The 15,432-nt window shown below is 36.9% G+C and overlaps 2 protein-coding genes across 2 annotated transcripts; both read left to right on the forward strand.

Moving 5' to 3' along the window:
• The first annotated feature begins 5,060 nt into the window (after positions 1 to 5,060).
• LOC110439970 (GTPase IMAP family member 9-like) lies at positions 5,061 to 8,694 on the forward strand. Its single transcript, XM_021478109.1, has 2 exons — positions 5,061 to 5,064; positions 8,051 to 8,694. The coding sequence occupies exons 1-2, from the start codon at positions 5,061 to 5,063 to the stop codon at positions 8,692 to 8,694; spliced, it is 648 nt and encodes a 215-aa protein (XP_021333784.1).
• Positions 8,695 to 8,807: 113 nt separating this feature from the next.
• Positions 8,808 to 14,227, forward strand: LOC110439974 (GTPase IMAP family member 8-like). The gene is made up of 4 exons (XM_021478117.3): positions 8,808 to 9,382; positions 11,052 to 11,669; positions 11,834 to 12,454; positions 13,399 to 14,227. Exons 1-4 carry the CDS (start codon positions 8,854 to 8,856, stop codon positions 14,154 to 14,156), a joined length of 2,526 nt encoding a protein of 841 aa, XP_021333792.2. The 5' UTR covers positions 8,808 to 8,853; the 3' UTR covers positions 14,157 to 14,227.
• The last annotated feature ends 1,205 nt before the right edge of the window (positions 14,228 to 15,432 follow it).

The raw sequence follows: 15,432 nt of genomic DNA on the forward strand, positions 1-15,432 counted from the left end.
TATTTTATGTGTAGTTGGTCAGAGATTGATTTTTTTTTTATTTAAAACTGTTGGAAAAACAGTCTACTTTCCCGCGGCTGACCAGATTTCTGCATCGCGGTAATACATTTCCGAATAAAGGGATCGGTCGGTCACTGGTTTAATTTTGGACAGAAGCGGGCAGTCTAACAATATCTCTTCCGACAATCGAGAGAGCGATCGAGCACACGTATGTATGTGTGTGAATGAGACAGCGTGATGCTGCGTTTAGCTGTGTGTGTGTGTGTGTATGTGTGCGTGCAGGAATGAGAGAGAGAAAGCTGTGTGCTGTGTGTGTTTATGCAGACAGCTTGTTATAGGCTGTCTGGACTCTGTATAGCTGGGTGGTTTTCGGTTTTGTTCTCCCCCTGCTCTTTAGCAGGAACGGGCACGGCGGGTAGAAAACGGGGCGGGTCAGACAGCGGGACAGCAAATGATAAATATTATTATTACAATTACAATTATAGCTGATACATAAGGAAACTATCTTATTCAATATGCTGCTGTTTCTATTTGACTATTGTGAAAAAGAGGACAAACATATTGAATAATTGCAGGCTTTTCATTGTTTAATTGGATGTAAGCATTGCTTTATTTGTGGCATTAGTAGACATTATTAAAAGCTCTACCTTACTATACATTATTATAAGCCGATTAACATGCATAATGGTGACCCTGAAGAGCTTTTCTTTCTGTATCTGTGTGACAATATAATCTGTTTAAACCGAAAAGATAGATTGATACATATGATCGATTGGTTGATATGTTCTTTGTTTAAAAGTACATTTACTTATGTCCTTTGTTTTAGAAATAAATAAAACATTTGAATAAACTGTATGAAAGTATTGCACAATTTCCAATGAACATGTTTTGAAATAACAAACTTTACTAAAGGTATTTGCACAAATGGCTTGAACGCATGCAGGCAGAGCAGTTCATTTATTGTATATTTTTATTATAATATGAATTTAAAATTAAAATGCAGACAATCAAATCATCTCTGAATGTGAATAGGCTGATTATATACGCACAATTATCTTGTGAATCTTTCTGACAAGTTTATACAGGTGTATGCAGGTTTAGTCTTTCTCATAGATATGTATGAACTCTTCATTGCTGCACAAAGCTCAGCTCCACATTTTCACTGACTTCCACAACATCCAGCTCCGGCAGTTTAGTGAAGCGGTGGCTGAAAGTCTGTGGTTGTTCACCATTGACAAACACCTTATAGTGTTCACGACAGCAGATAATGCTGAGCTGCAACACATAGAAGAGACAAACATGAGCATATACCACTCAGGCAGAAAGGAGACTGGAGCTAGACTGCAAGAATGAATGTCAAAAAGTGAAATTACATTTTATTATTTAAAAAAGTCAATATTAAACAAATTTTTACATTTAAAAAAAATGTCTGCTAATTTGTGTGGTTCAAAACTTTTGTTCCTCTTACAGATTATAGTCTATAGGCTTATTTTAGCTGTTATCACTCTGATGCAGTGATCACACGTCAGATTCAGTCAGGGTTGCATAAATAACTTGTCTTGACATATGTTTGAAATGTACTGTTTGGTTCAGTTTTGGGTCTCTATCACTTTAAGGCTAATAAATAATTGAATAAATTCAAAAATGCTAAGTTGTTTAGATTTTGAATCTAATTAGAATCTAAGTTGCATTTGATAAAAGGTACTAAAAGAATAAATGTACTATAAAATTAAAGGTGGCTGTTTTGCACAAAGTGGAGACAGTTCTGTTGAATTTGCAATTGAAGAATGATCGGGACAATATTTGCCATTGAGACGATGAGTTTAAGTTTACAGAAGTCAGTATGTTTATTTTGTGACAGTTCATTTACAAAAGGATGGTCCGGGTAGGTGTGGAATTACCTGGCAAAATGTTGTGACCCAGTAGTCCGCCCCTGTTTGTATGACGTGGAAGATTTACCAGATAAGCTCCAGAACAAGATAAAGGTTTAGTTCAAACTGAAATAACTCCATGGTGTTTTAAACTGAGCATGGGTGTTTACAATTTATAATAACAAATGAGTGATTAAATATTTACAGTTTTAGCTATTTGTTATTAAGTATTCAAAACGTAAAGATGAGTGAGTGTGGTGAGTACATTTCTAAATATTTTTCATGCCATTTAATCTAAGTATAATCTGCATATAGCCAACACATATTCTGAATGATCACATTATTAAATATTAGTTACAATAATTCTTAGAAATGTATTTATGTTTTTGTAGAAAGTCTGATTTCAACAGATAATGAAAGCAGTTTTGAGGGTAAGTCATTTTTGTTCTGTATGAATACAAATTTAAGTTATTACCAATATTTACAGTCTCACTCCTGTTTTTCTTCTGTTCCTATTTCCTGTCAAATAAACAGTCATTTCCTATGTGCTACTAAATAGAAGTTGTAAATCAGCTTTTAAAGTTACTTGGTAGAAATCATATATTCATGTAAGGACAAAAACATGTACTGTTAATACTAAATTATTCTATGTTTATTTGCCTAAATGTTTAGCTCTAATATTTCATTTTTGTTTGTTTTTTTGTTTGTTTGTTTGTTTTGTTAACTATAGGGGTTAGAACTGTAGTTTTGCCAAATGACTAAAAAAGTTGACTTCTGCAATCTTATACAAAAAATGGAAATAAGAGCAGCATTGATAGCTAAAAATGTGGGAGAACGTTGATATTGTGTGATTGTATTACAATACGGAGCAATTAAGTGTTGATGTTAAATCAAACATAATTCACAAATACTTGAACATGAAATGATTTAATGACGATAATAACTGAATTAGTTATAAAATAACTGTATAAAATGATAAAACATGAAATGATAAAAACATGATATTATTTGTACCCAGCTTAAATGAAAAAAATAAAGTTACCTGACAGAGGGGGAGGGAAAGGGGGAAGGAAAGAGAGATAAACAGAGTAGATAGCCTGATAGCAGTAGAGACAGAAAAGATAGACTCCATCAGGAGAGGAGCAGAGGAGGAAAAAGAGACCGATCAAAGTTTATTCAACTATTTTGTCCCTTTCTTGACCATGTGACAAATGCCCAAATACTGAGGCCCGTTTACAATAATGCATTTTCGATTTAAAACTCATACGTTTTGCTGTGGTTACACCATTCATCCACACTTTGCCGGAGTTCTCGAGTGCCGAAAACAGAGCATTTTGGAAGCACTGAAGAGGGCATTTTTGTTTTAAAACGCTGCTGCACTGTCTCAGTGTGGATGGGGAAAAATGGAGACATCTGAAAAGGGCAACCCAAGCTCATTCTGAAAACGTAGTCCCGCGGACGTTTCTGGAGACAGCAGAATACGTCCCAGGGGGTACGTACGGCCGTGTTATTTTTTTCAAGCAAACGCTGCGGGGCGGTGTGACCCTGTTCCCTTTTGCGCTTGCCTTACCTCCTTGTGGAGGGCTTCCCCGCTGCAACCCGTTTGTCCACTCAGCTCAGCGTGTACGTCGGCAGGCTCGAGATGCAGAGAGGGGTCGACCACGGCGACCGGTTTCGAGTCCGCGGAAGAGCAGTTCCAGCAATCAGGTAAGACGAAAACAGAATCCCAAAAATTAAGTGAACGAGTTTCGTGACAGGGTGAGAATGCGGCGAAATCCGAAAACGCGGTGGAATAAAAAAAAATCAGGGCTTTTATTTTTTTGGACGGTTTTTGTGAACTGTCGCTCGGGTTTAGGGAAGCGAGCGGGCGGGCGGGTCGATCAGTAAAATTGGTTGGGTTTAAGGAAGGAGGAGGGCGAGTCGGCCGATTGGCCGGTCGCACAGTCAATCATCCGGTCAGTCGGACAGTGGCCTCCGGCGGGTTCACGCGAGAACAGCGCGGGCGCAAACCGTGCTCGCGAGAGGCGTCTGAGGTGCGAAAAAGCGCGCAACAGCGGCTTCTCGTGGATTCGGGAAAACAAAAACTGCAGCCGTACGTACCCGCCAGGAAATATTCCGCGGTCTCCAGAAACGTCCGCGGGACTACGTTTCTACAATGAGCCCGGGTTGGAAAAGGGAGACAGAGCTGCCAACATTCGTCTATCTGATTGGGGCTTTTCCTCAATATTAAGTAGCCTACACACAGTTAAAGTTCTGCATCCTCTCCTTGTAAGTTCAGACTTTGCACGTTTAATATGGAAAACAGACTCCCGAGGACATTTCGGGTAAATCTTCAAAAAGAAACAGCATATTTTATAACCTCTTTCATATCATCCTGGATACGTACATTGCTACCCTTTCTTAACAATAAAATAAAAACATGATTTAAGGAACTGCTATTTTCATTTTGATATTAACAACTTATCAGACAGCATAAATGTTTAGGCGTTGTACAGCATACATATGCGTCATCTTCACTGTGTGCATATTTATAACAAAATAGAGTCTATAACATCACTGCCTCCTTTCATTTTCATTCAGAATATGAAACACACCCTCTCTTTCACTGAATATCAGTCTTAATAATCAATAACTGTCATTATAAAAGTACAACGTAACAGTCCGACAAGCACAGCTCTGTGTGTGTGTGTGGTCACATGATATGAAAATGATATAATGTGAAACGCTAGTGTGGACTTGGATCGGTTTCATTCTAAAATGCTGTTTTAAAACTAAAACGTACTAGTGTAAACAGGGCCTGAGACATTCAAACTGACCAATCAACGTGTGACCACATCGTAAAACCCCAAAAGTCCACACACCAGGCCCTGATCTTATTAGTATCTGCCTTTGGAATCTGTATGCACCTTCTTGGTGAAAAATACATGTTTTTCTATATTAACAAATGCATATGATAATGTAAACTCTTACCCTTCAAAGTTTCAGTATCATTAGGTTTGTTTTCAAACTATGTTTGGAATAACAATAATAGATTGTTTAATTGTTTATATAGCATGCATCTGTCACAACTGAAGTACAGTGTATCATTTTAGAAAGTGAAACATTAGCTGTGAGGAGACACAGAAATATAAGATTTCAAAATCTGTCTTACCATCATGATGATGCTGAGGCTCAGGAGACGACTCAAAAATGGGTACAAGACAACACAGGTAATGTGAAAACTTTAACTAAGCTGATATTTTATCATGATGTTAAAGATACCATATAATGAAAGTCTGGATATACTGTACTTAGGCATACCTGAATAATGAGAGTTAAGTAGTACATGGAAATGGGCATACCGTAAGTCTCAAACACCATTGTTTCCATATTCTCATGTAAATACCAGGCCAGTTGGAATCAATCACAGACTTTACACATAGGACCATTAATATGGATGACCAAAACATAGTATTCATGATGAACTCTTATTTTGAAAATGGGAGATGCAGGGAAATTAAATAGAAGCAGAGAGCAACCATAGAATGTTCACAGCCATCAAAATTCAAAAGAAAAGGTATACAGATTATAAATTTATTCAGCACCCCCTGAAGAGACAAAACATCTGTTTTAGCATGTATATTGCAAAAATTACAGTGTATTTTCGTATTAAGACAACAAACATGTAAAAACTGCTGAATATACAATCACATTTATGCATGGTGTTGTATCTCTCAGCTCTTACTGTAATTGTTCTGCAGGTAAAGGATACCGATATGTTTTAATAAAGTCATCTGTCTATGCAGAAGCTAATATTTATTCCTGCTTGCATTTTCATGCACATTAAGGGGTCAAGCTACAACTTCAAATACAGGTGGGGTCAAAGGGTTGAGTATAGTTATAATTTAGACTATATTTTATTATGTTTTATTTTATTTTATTAGGGCTTAAAGATTGCTTATTCACTTCTTATTGCTAAAATAATCCTGTCCACCACTTAATTTGAAAAGATTTAACAAGGAATCTACTTAGTTCATTAAAACCTTTTTGCAATTAAGTATGAATATTTTGAATGTGTGTATTGCAATGTACCATAGGCTGTGTGCATTTGTGTGTTTGTGTGTATTTGTGTGTGAGAAAGAAAGAGAGAGAGAGACTTGGGTGAAGAAGCTGTTGATTTCACCATAGCAGGTATACTGAAAAGACATGCAGGAGTTTTAGAGCAGAGCCCATAATATTCAAGTTCCAAATATGGTCAAAACTGAACTTTTCATTCTAGGGGTAATTTATGTGGCTATGAACATATAAAACTATTTCTGGATAATTTACCTAAGCCACACATATTTAAGAAATTAAAAGCATTAAAAAATAGTAGAGCAACTGGGTTAGATAATATACCAGTGCAGTTCCTAAAAGACTCTGTGAAATTTATCTCTCCAATGGTTACACATATTATTAATCTTTCTATTTGTCTTGGTAAAGTTCCACATGAGCTGAAACAAGCAAGAGTTATTCCGCTTTTTAAGAAAGGTTGTAGGTTTGATGTTAATAATTATAGGCCGGTATCAATTTTGAGTTCTTTGTCTAAAGTGATGGAGAAAATTATTTATGAGCAGATTAAAAATTTCAATCGGGTTTTAGGAAAAATCATTCTACTGATTCAACAATTTTATATTTAACTGATTATATAAAGAGAGATATAGATAAAGGTAAGTTGAGTGGGATGGTTTTGTTAGACCTTCAAAAAGCATTTGATACAGTTGACCACAGCATATTGCTTTTAAAAGTAAAAGCAATGGGTTTTGGAAACTTGGCCTGTAAATGGATAAAATCTTACCTTGAAAATAGAAGTCAAATAGTAGATTTAAATGGAGTATTATCAGATTATTCACCCATCACTTATGGGTGTTCCACAAGGCAGTGTTTTAGGTTCGTTGCTTTTTTAAAATATATTAATGATTTGAAAATGGCTTGTTCAAATAAGCTTTTGTTATATGCGGACGATGCAGCTATAATTGTGTCTCATGATAGGAGTGAATTTATTGAAAACAAAATAAGTAAACAAATTGAGGAAGTCTCTGAATGGTTTTGTCTTAATATGTTATCCTTACATTTGGGTAAAACTGAATTTATTTTATTTGGTCCAGCTGCGAAATTAAGAAAATGTGTCAGGGCAAAGATAAAAGTAGGGGATCAAATTATTACTCCAAAACAGGTAGTAAAATACTTAGGTTGCAATTTAGATTTGACAGGTGAAAAGATGGCTGTTATAGTCCATTCAAAAATTTGTTCTAGAGTAAAGTTTTTAGCAAGACAGGCAGTGCTCCTAGATACCAAAACTTAACATTTTTTAGCTAGTGCATTAGTGCAGCCATACTTTGACTATGCTGCAGCTTTTTGGTACAGCGGTACTTCTAAAAAAATTTAAAATAAATTGCAGACAGCCAAAAATACGTTGTGTAGAATTATTATGAAAGTTCCTCCACTGACACATTTAAATAAGGAACATTATAGTCAAAATAATTTTTTAAAAGTTGAGAAGAGGTTAAAGTTTTAAAAATTAGTGATGGTTTTTAAGATTTTAAAGAAAACGGTCCCAAAATATTTTCTTAATTATTATGTTTAGTCAGCGAGGTGCACAGTCATTCTACAAGAGCACGCAGCAGGGATATTTACCCATATAGATTCAAGAGTGAATCAGGTAGAAATTCTTTTTTGTGTACAAGCTGCTTGGAATATTTTGCCCACCATTTTTAAAGAGATTCAAATTGAGAGTGTTATTAGAAGGCAAATTAAAAAGTGGTTGTTTTAAAGTTGAAGTTTTTTGTGCCGAGTTGCTGAGCTGTTGATGTTTGCAATCCATTAATGATTTGCTTGTCCATTTTTTAAGAATATCGAGGATTACAATGGAAATGAGCCTGTGGCTTTTTTGTGTATTTTATCCTCGACAGTTTTTAAAATATGTATGAATTAGTCTAACTGGACTTGTTTGCATATTTTTTGGTAAAATTGTCAAATAAAATCAATCAATCAATCAATCAATCAATCAATCAATCAATCAATCACATACCTACTACACGTGCTTCAGGAACAATTTAATGTATTGAGTCAATGCACTATATAGCACCTTTAAAAAAAAAAGTTTCTTATATTTTTAATTTTATAACAAAGTTAATTAACAGCTTACAAATTATTTACAGGATCAACATCACCTGAACTCAGGATTGTTCTTTTGGGTAAAACTGGGTCAGGAAAGAGTTCAGCTGCAAACAATATACTGGGAAAAGAGAGTTTTGAGACAGCAGTTTCAGCAGAATCAGTTACTAAAACCTGCGATAAAAGAGAAGCAGAGATTTATGAAAAGAGGATCTTCATCATCGACACTCCAGGACTATTTGATACGATGCTGGAAAAACAAGAAATAAAGCTTGAAATAGAAAAGTGTGTAGAGCTGTCTGTTCCCGGTCCTCATGTGTTTCTGCTGGTCATCAGACTGGATGTGAGATTCACAGAAGAAGAGAAAAACACTGTCAAATGGATTCAGGAGAACTTTGGAGAAGAAGCTGCTCGCTACACCATCATTCTGTTCACTCATGCTGATCAACTAAAGAGAAAACCACTGGAAGAGTATATTAGAGAAAGTGATGATCTACAGGGTCTTGTAAGTCAGTGCAGTGGCAGATTTCACTCATTCAACAATGAAGACACAAGCAATCGATCACAGGTCGCTGAACTGATGGAGAAGATTGAGAAGATGGTGGAGGAGAATGGAGGACAACACTACACTAATGAGATGTACCAGGCAGTTCAAAACCGAAATACATTCTGTAAGTTTTTGGTTTGACTCTGTATCTTTCATCATGGTTAATACCACAGTAAAAGATGTTTAGAAAATAAATCCTTTTAGTCCTTCCACTGTAATATCTGCTTTGTAAATGTGTGAATTCAAATGACAGGGTCTGCAGAACCTTGGATTGTGCTGCTGGGTAAACCTGGATCAGGAATGACCAGTACATTAGAAACTATTTTGAGTAGAAAGAGTTCTGCAAAAACCAACAAAGCAGAAGAAGTGAACATACATGGAAAGAAAGTGAAAATAATCAACACTTCAGGACTGATTGATGTACCAGAGAAGATGATAAAGAGTGAAATAGAGAAAGTGATCAACAAATCTGCTCCTGGTCCTCACGTGTTTCTTCTGGTCATCAGACTGGACGAGACACCGAAAAAAACAGAGAAGAGTGCACTGGAATGGATCGAGGAAAACTTGGGTGAAGAAGCTGTTGATTTCACTGTAGTTATCTTTACTCATGTTGATAAGCTGAAGGGAAAATCTTTAACTGACCATGTTAAAGAGAGAAGTGATCTACAGTCACTGGTGAACCGCTGTGGTGACAGATTTCACTCATTCAACAATCAAGACAGTCAGGTTACAGAGCTGCTGGAAAAGATTGAAAAGATTGTAGAGGTTAAAGGATTGCTGAACTACACCAATGAAATCTTTGAGAAAGCTCAAGAAAAAAAACAGTTCTGTAAGTATTTGTCTTTAAAACATCCTTATCATGAACAGGGCTGAATTAGGAACACATTAGGCTCTGGGCAAAGTAAAGGTGCAAAGCAAGCATTTAATAAAACATTTGCTTTCTAACTGGTTCAGTTAGACTTACGCAATATGATAGACATTTTAATAACTGCTGTTTGATAACTGCTGCTGTGGACACGAGCTAGTTTCTTAAGTTCATGAGGTTATGAGTCCATTCAGCATGATTCTGCCTATCCCGGCCATGACGAGCTTGGTAAACCTACCTTTGATTGGACGGTTTTCGCAGTAGTGCTGAAATAAGGGACTGTCCAGGGAAAATTGAGAAATCTGGTAACACTTATGGGTGACAAAAACAGATCTATTCAATATTCTGATTGGATTACAGCCACTCCGAGCCTCAGTTTGGAGCACTCTGACCACCAATGTCACTGTTTTTGAACAGCAGCAAACCAAAAGAAATATTATCAACAAGAGAAAGCTATGGACAGTAAATCCTGCTAATTTTAAATAATTCAAATAAACATGGGAAATTAAAATGAAAACCAGATTAACTATTTCATTATCTTTATGTTACTGTGTGTTTTGGTTTTGACGATGTAATTCGCAGATTATCCCTAAAATTGCGTGCGCGAATGTCCGGCAAATATCAAGCCTAAAACCAACTTTAGCGAGCTAATTTATCTGTCTTTCAAATATTTGAGTAATAACAAGTTGTTAAAACGAAATCTTAGGGCAAAACGAAACTTTTTGATTTAGTGGCTAATTCGTATGAATTCGTACAATCTAACTTGTACAATTTAGTATGATTTGCTCATCTCCCAATGACGGATGGGTTTAGGGGTGGGGGTGGGTGCCACGCCTCCTTTTTAAAATCGTACAATTTCGTACGACTGAACTTGTACGAATTTGTACAAATTAGCCACTAAACTGACAAAATGTAAAAAACTTATGTTTTCTCATGAGATCAGGCTGGTTGTGAGCATCACAAGATCTAATACAGTATTCTATACAAATTTATCACAAGACCTGCCGTACTTGCGCTGCATGGTTTCTCTGCCCACCATAGAAGCCTGTGACTCCTGCTGTGGGATGAATTTTTAACGGTTGGTTATTCTGTGTCCTCTGTTCCTCTCAATGTACCAATGCAGCAGCTGCTTCACATAAAAGCTGATTAATAGTTTTTGCAATTTTACTTCTGTTATATATACATTAGTAATTCACGTTGTCCTAAATCATCAAAACCGTGCTTCTCCCCTCAGCCAATAAAAACACTCAACATCTCCTGAATAAATTTTATTTTTCAGTTTGGCTTTTCATTTTAATATTGGCAGTCTGGATGCGGAAATGCAGTAAAAATGAAATGTTAAAACGCCAACTTAATTTTATTTAGAGATTTGACAGGGACAATTTGTTGTCTTGGTGAAAATTAAAATAAATAATTTCAATTTTATATTGAATTATATTGAATTATATTTTGTGTACAGTGTTTTAAAATGAAATTGTTGATCTGGTTTTCATTTTAATTTACAATGTTTATTTGATTTATTTAAAATTGGAAGGATTTCAATTTTAAAACTAAAAGATGCATGGAAGCACTTATATGTAGTGCTTATTCGTTGATTTCTAACAATTATTGTATTTTACATTTTGACTTTCAGGGTCTGGGAAACCGAGGGTTGTTCTGCTGGGTAAAAGCAGATCGGGAAAGAGCTCAGCAGGAAACATTATTGTGGGCAAAGAGAAGTTTAAGAGGAGAAATTCAGCAGATTTTGCAACCAAAACATGTGAACTACATAAAGCAAATGTGGCCAGAAAGATCATAAAAATAATCGATACGCCGGGACTAACTTATGCACCGAATGAGATTATGAGCAAAGAGATGAAGAAGTGTGTAGAGATGTCTGCTCCCGGTCCTCATGTGTTTCTGCTGGTCGTCAGACTGGATGTGAAATTCACAGAAGAGGAGAAAAACATGGTGAAATGGATTCAGGAGAACTTCGGAGAAGAAGCTGCTCGCTACACCATCATTCTGTTCACTCATGCTGACCATCTGAATGGTCAATCACTGCATAAGTATATTGGTGAAAGTGATGATCTACAGGCTCTTGTTTTTCAATGTGGAGGCAGATTTCACTCATTCAACTATAAAGACATGGAAAACGGCTCACAAGTCACTGCGCTGATGGAGAAGATTGACATGATGATAACACTGAATGGAGGCCAACACTACACCATTACGCAAGAGATGTACCAGGAAGATTACAGAACACAGCCATGTAAATGTGTTTTTTATATGATTCTGGCATTATAACCATGAAGTAACATAATATTATGAACAAAACCATCTTCGTGATAAATCTTAGTTAAAAATAGTAGCAATACTTGATTTACTAGCTGTTTATGCTCAGTTTAAACACATCTATTTTACTCTGATTCACAGCTTCAACTTCATCTGAACTCAGGATTGTTCTTCTGGGTAAAAACGGATCTGGAAAGAGTTCGGCTGGAAACACTATACTGAATCTAGAGTACTTTGAGAAAGATGATACCTCTGAGTCAGTTACTAAAGCCTGTGAGATTGGAGCAGGAGAGATGGATACAAAGAGCATCTCAATCATCGACACTCCAGGCCTGTTTCACACGACAACACATGATAAAATTGGGAAAAATATATCAAAGCATGTCCACAAGTCTTCTGGTCCTCATGTGTTTCTGCTGGTCATCAGACTAGACGAGACACTCACAGAAGAAGAGAATAACACTTTGAAATGGATTCAGGAGACTTTTGGAGAAGAAGCTGTTCAATGCACCATCGTCCTGTTCACTCACGCTGATCTACTAAAGGGAAAACTACTGAAAGACTATATCAGTGAAAGTGATGATCTCCATGGTCTAGTTAGTCAGTGTGGAGGCAGATATCACTTATTCAACAATGAAGACACAAGCAATCGAACACAGGTCGCTGAACTGATGGAGAAGATTGAGAAGATGGTGGAGGAGAATGAAGGACTGCACTACACTAATGAGATCTGTCAAAATGCTCAGTCAAGAAATCAATTTTGTAAGTGTGTATGTGTGTGTGTGTGTGTGTGTGTGTGTGTGTAATTGTGTATTTTATACTAATTTGATTAAATGTTTAAAGGTCCCCTATGAAGAATATTCTGGTATAACAATTCATAGTCAAATAATATGAGTACAGTATATGGAAATGAGAATTCTGTGAGCCTTAAAGACCATTGTTAACTTGATCTCATGTAAGTTACATGAATTTGCCTCCCTTTTTTTTAAGTTTATATTACATTTACTACTGTATGTATGCAGGCCTCAGGAGTCACAGCAAGCCCCCCAGATCGTTTTCTATTGCTAAGCAACAAGTCCACCAGCCATCTGCTCACAGCTCTTTAGAATGCAATATGTGGGATATACAGATTATAAAAATTTTCAGCACCACCTCAAAGAGGCTGTTTTCTGAAGTGAAAGAATCAGGCACGTGCACACATAGGGCTCAACCTGTGCAGTGCACATACCCTTTTTAGGCTTGGATAGAAAGTGCCCTTCCAAAACGATCAAAAGTGCCCCCGCGATCTACCCCTACCGCCCTTTGGTAGATGCGCGACAACACCGCTGATCAGAACCTTTTTTGATCTAGAATTTTGTCTATATAATATCCACAAGACTCCTGAGCAAAATAGGTTACCCTGGTGGTTTATGTTAGAGAACTCAGTCCATGAACGTAAAAAAAAAAAAAATCTTCGCCACTTAAGTTAATTGGTTTTAACTATCAATTTGTTAATTTTTTTTGCCAAGTTAAGTATGATTATTTTGCACACATTTATTTTAGAGTACAGTGTGTGTATGTGTGTTTGTGTGTGTGTGTGTGTGAGAGAGAGAGAGAGAGAGATAATTAATACACCTTTATTTAATACAACATTTTAGACTACAACATTGATTGTGTTGATTTTTATTGATTTGTCTTAACATACCTTGTTACCTTTCGATTGGCAGGGTCTGGGAAATCAAAGATTGTGCTCCTGGGTAAATCTGGATCTGGAAAGACCAGCACATTAGAAAATATCATGGGTGAAAAGAGTTTTACTAAAACTTGTCAAGAAGAAGATGCACATGTTGATGGAAAGAACATTAAAATAATCTACACTCCAGGACTGACTGATGCATCAGAAAAGAAAATAAAGAATGAAATGGAGAACCTTGTCTACATGTCTGCTCCTGGTCCTCATGCGTTTCTGCTGGTCATCAGACTGGATGAGAGATTTGTAGATGAGGTTAAAAACGCAGTCAAATGGCTTCAGCAGAACTTTGGCAAAGAAGCTGTAAATCACACCATCATTCTGTTCACACACACTGATCTGAGGGGTAAATCTTTAGATGATTATATCAGTGCGAGGATGCGTCTTAAATTACCGGTTATCAGTAACGGTAGATATCACTCATTCAACAATGAGGACAAAAATGATCAAAGTCAGGTAAAGGAACTGCTGAAAAAGATTGAAATAATGGCAGAGGAAAACACATGGAGGTACTACACAAATGACAGGTTTCAGAATTTCAAAAGTTATAGACATAAACTACGTGATATGGCAGAAAATATTGGACCATTAGGAGCAGCTGCCATAATAACAGGAGGCATCGTTCTGGGAGTCACAGAGATTATCGTGGCACCAGCAGTGCTAGTTGCAGTAGGAGGCGCAGCTTTATTCGGAGCAGCAGTTTCTCAGGCGGTCAAACAACTAAAAAGAAATTAGCACACTGTTGTTCATTGGTTTCGTTTATAACTGTTGTAACCTTTATACTGGTTGTGAAGATCACACCATAACATATATAACAAGACTATAATAATTTGAATATTTATGAATATTTTATAAAATAATAATTATAATAATAATACATTTTATTTAAAGGTGCCTTTCTAGTAACTCAAGGACACCGTACAATCAACAAGAGCAATAAAACAACAAGAGAAATAATAAAATATACACAGAAATAGTGCAGATAAAATTAAGTATTAAAAGCCATCTTAAATAAGGGGGTTTTGAGTCTTGATTTGAACAGTGTAAGGGAGTCGATGTTTCTGATGGCAGGTGGTAGTGAGTTCCAAAGCCGCGGAGCAGAGCGGCTAAATGCTCTGTTGCCCAAAGTTGAAAGGCGAGAAGAGGGAACAGACAAGTGAAGAGAGGAAGAAGATCGCAGGGTGCGAGAAGGAACAGAAATGTGGATGAGGGCAGACAAATATGGAGGGGTGAGACTGTGGATGGCTTTGAATGTTAACATCAAGATTTTAAAGTCAATTGGAAAATGAACAGGTAACCAATGAAGCTGCTGCAGGACAGGGGTCTGGTGATGATACGGGCAGCTGAGTTCTGGACCAACTGAAGCTTACGGAGAGATTTATGAGTAAGACCAAAGAGAAGAGAGTTGCAGTTATCTAAACGAGATGTGACAAGGCTATGAACGAGAACAGCAGTGGCATGAGGGGTAAGAGAAGTGCGGAGACGGTTAATGTTGCGTAGGTGGAAGTAAGCAGAACGGGTGATGGTATTAATGTGAGAATTAAAGGATAGGGTGCTATCAAGGATGACACCCAGACTCTTAACCTTTTTAGAGGGATAAATGGAACAGTCGTCAATTGAGAGAGAAAAGCTGTCAGTTTTGGAGAGTGTTGATTTGGTACCAACACGCAAAACCTCAGTTTTTGAACTATTTAACTTGAGGAAGTTAAGAGAGAGCCAGGACTTGATTTCTGCTAAGCAGACTGTAAGGGATGTAAATGGAAAACAAGAAGAGGGTTTGCCAGAGAGATAGAGCTGGGTGTCATCCGCATAGCAGTGAAACTGTATGCTATATTTACGGAGAATATTACCGAGTGGAAGGAGATAGATGATAAAAAGTAGGGGCCCCAGGACTGAGCCCTGGGGAACACCCGAAGAAACTGTAAAGTGCTGAGAAGTGAATGATTTGAGTTGAATGAACTGAGTGCGGCCAGAGAGATAAGATTTAAACCAGTCAAGTGGGGTATTGGTG

Source organism: Danio rerio, chromosome 1, assembly GCF_049306965.1.
Source record: "Danio rerio strain Tuebingen ecotype United States chromosome 1, GRCz12tu, whole genome shotgun sequence".
Lineage (NCBI taxonomy): Eukaryota > Metazoa > Chordata > Actinopteri > Cypriniformes > Danionidae > Danio > Danio rerio.

Bases quoted from the DNA above. Each gene is read 5' to 3' on its own strand.
- LOC110439974 (XM_021478117.3), top strand. From the start codon at position 8,854: ATGACCAGTACATTAGAAACTATTTTGAGTAGAAAGAGTTCTGCAAAA. The intron at 11,670-11,833 runs GTAAATGTGTTT...TCTGATTCACAG, and splicing joins AGATTACAGAACACAGCCAT to CTTCAACTTCATCTGAACTC. The intron at 12,455-13,398 runs GTAAGTGTGTAT...TTCGATTGGCAG, and splicing joins TCAGTCAAGAAATCAATTTT to GGTCTGGGAAATCAAAGATT.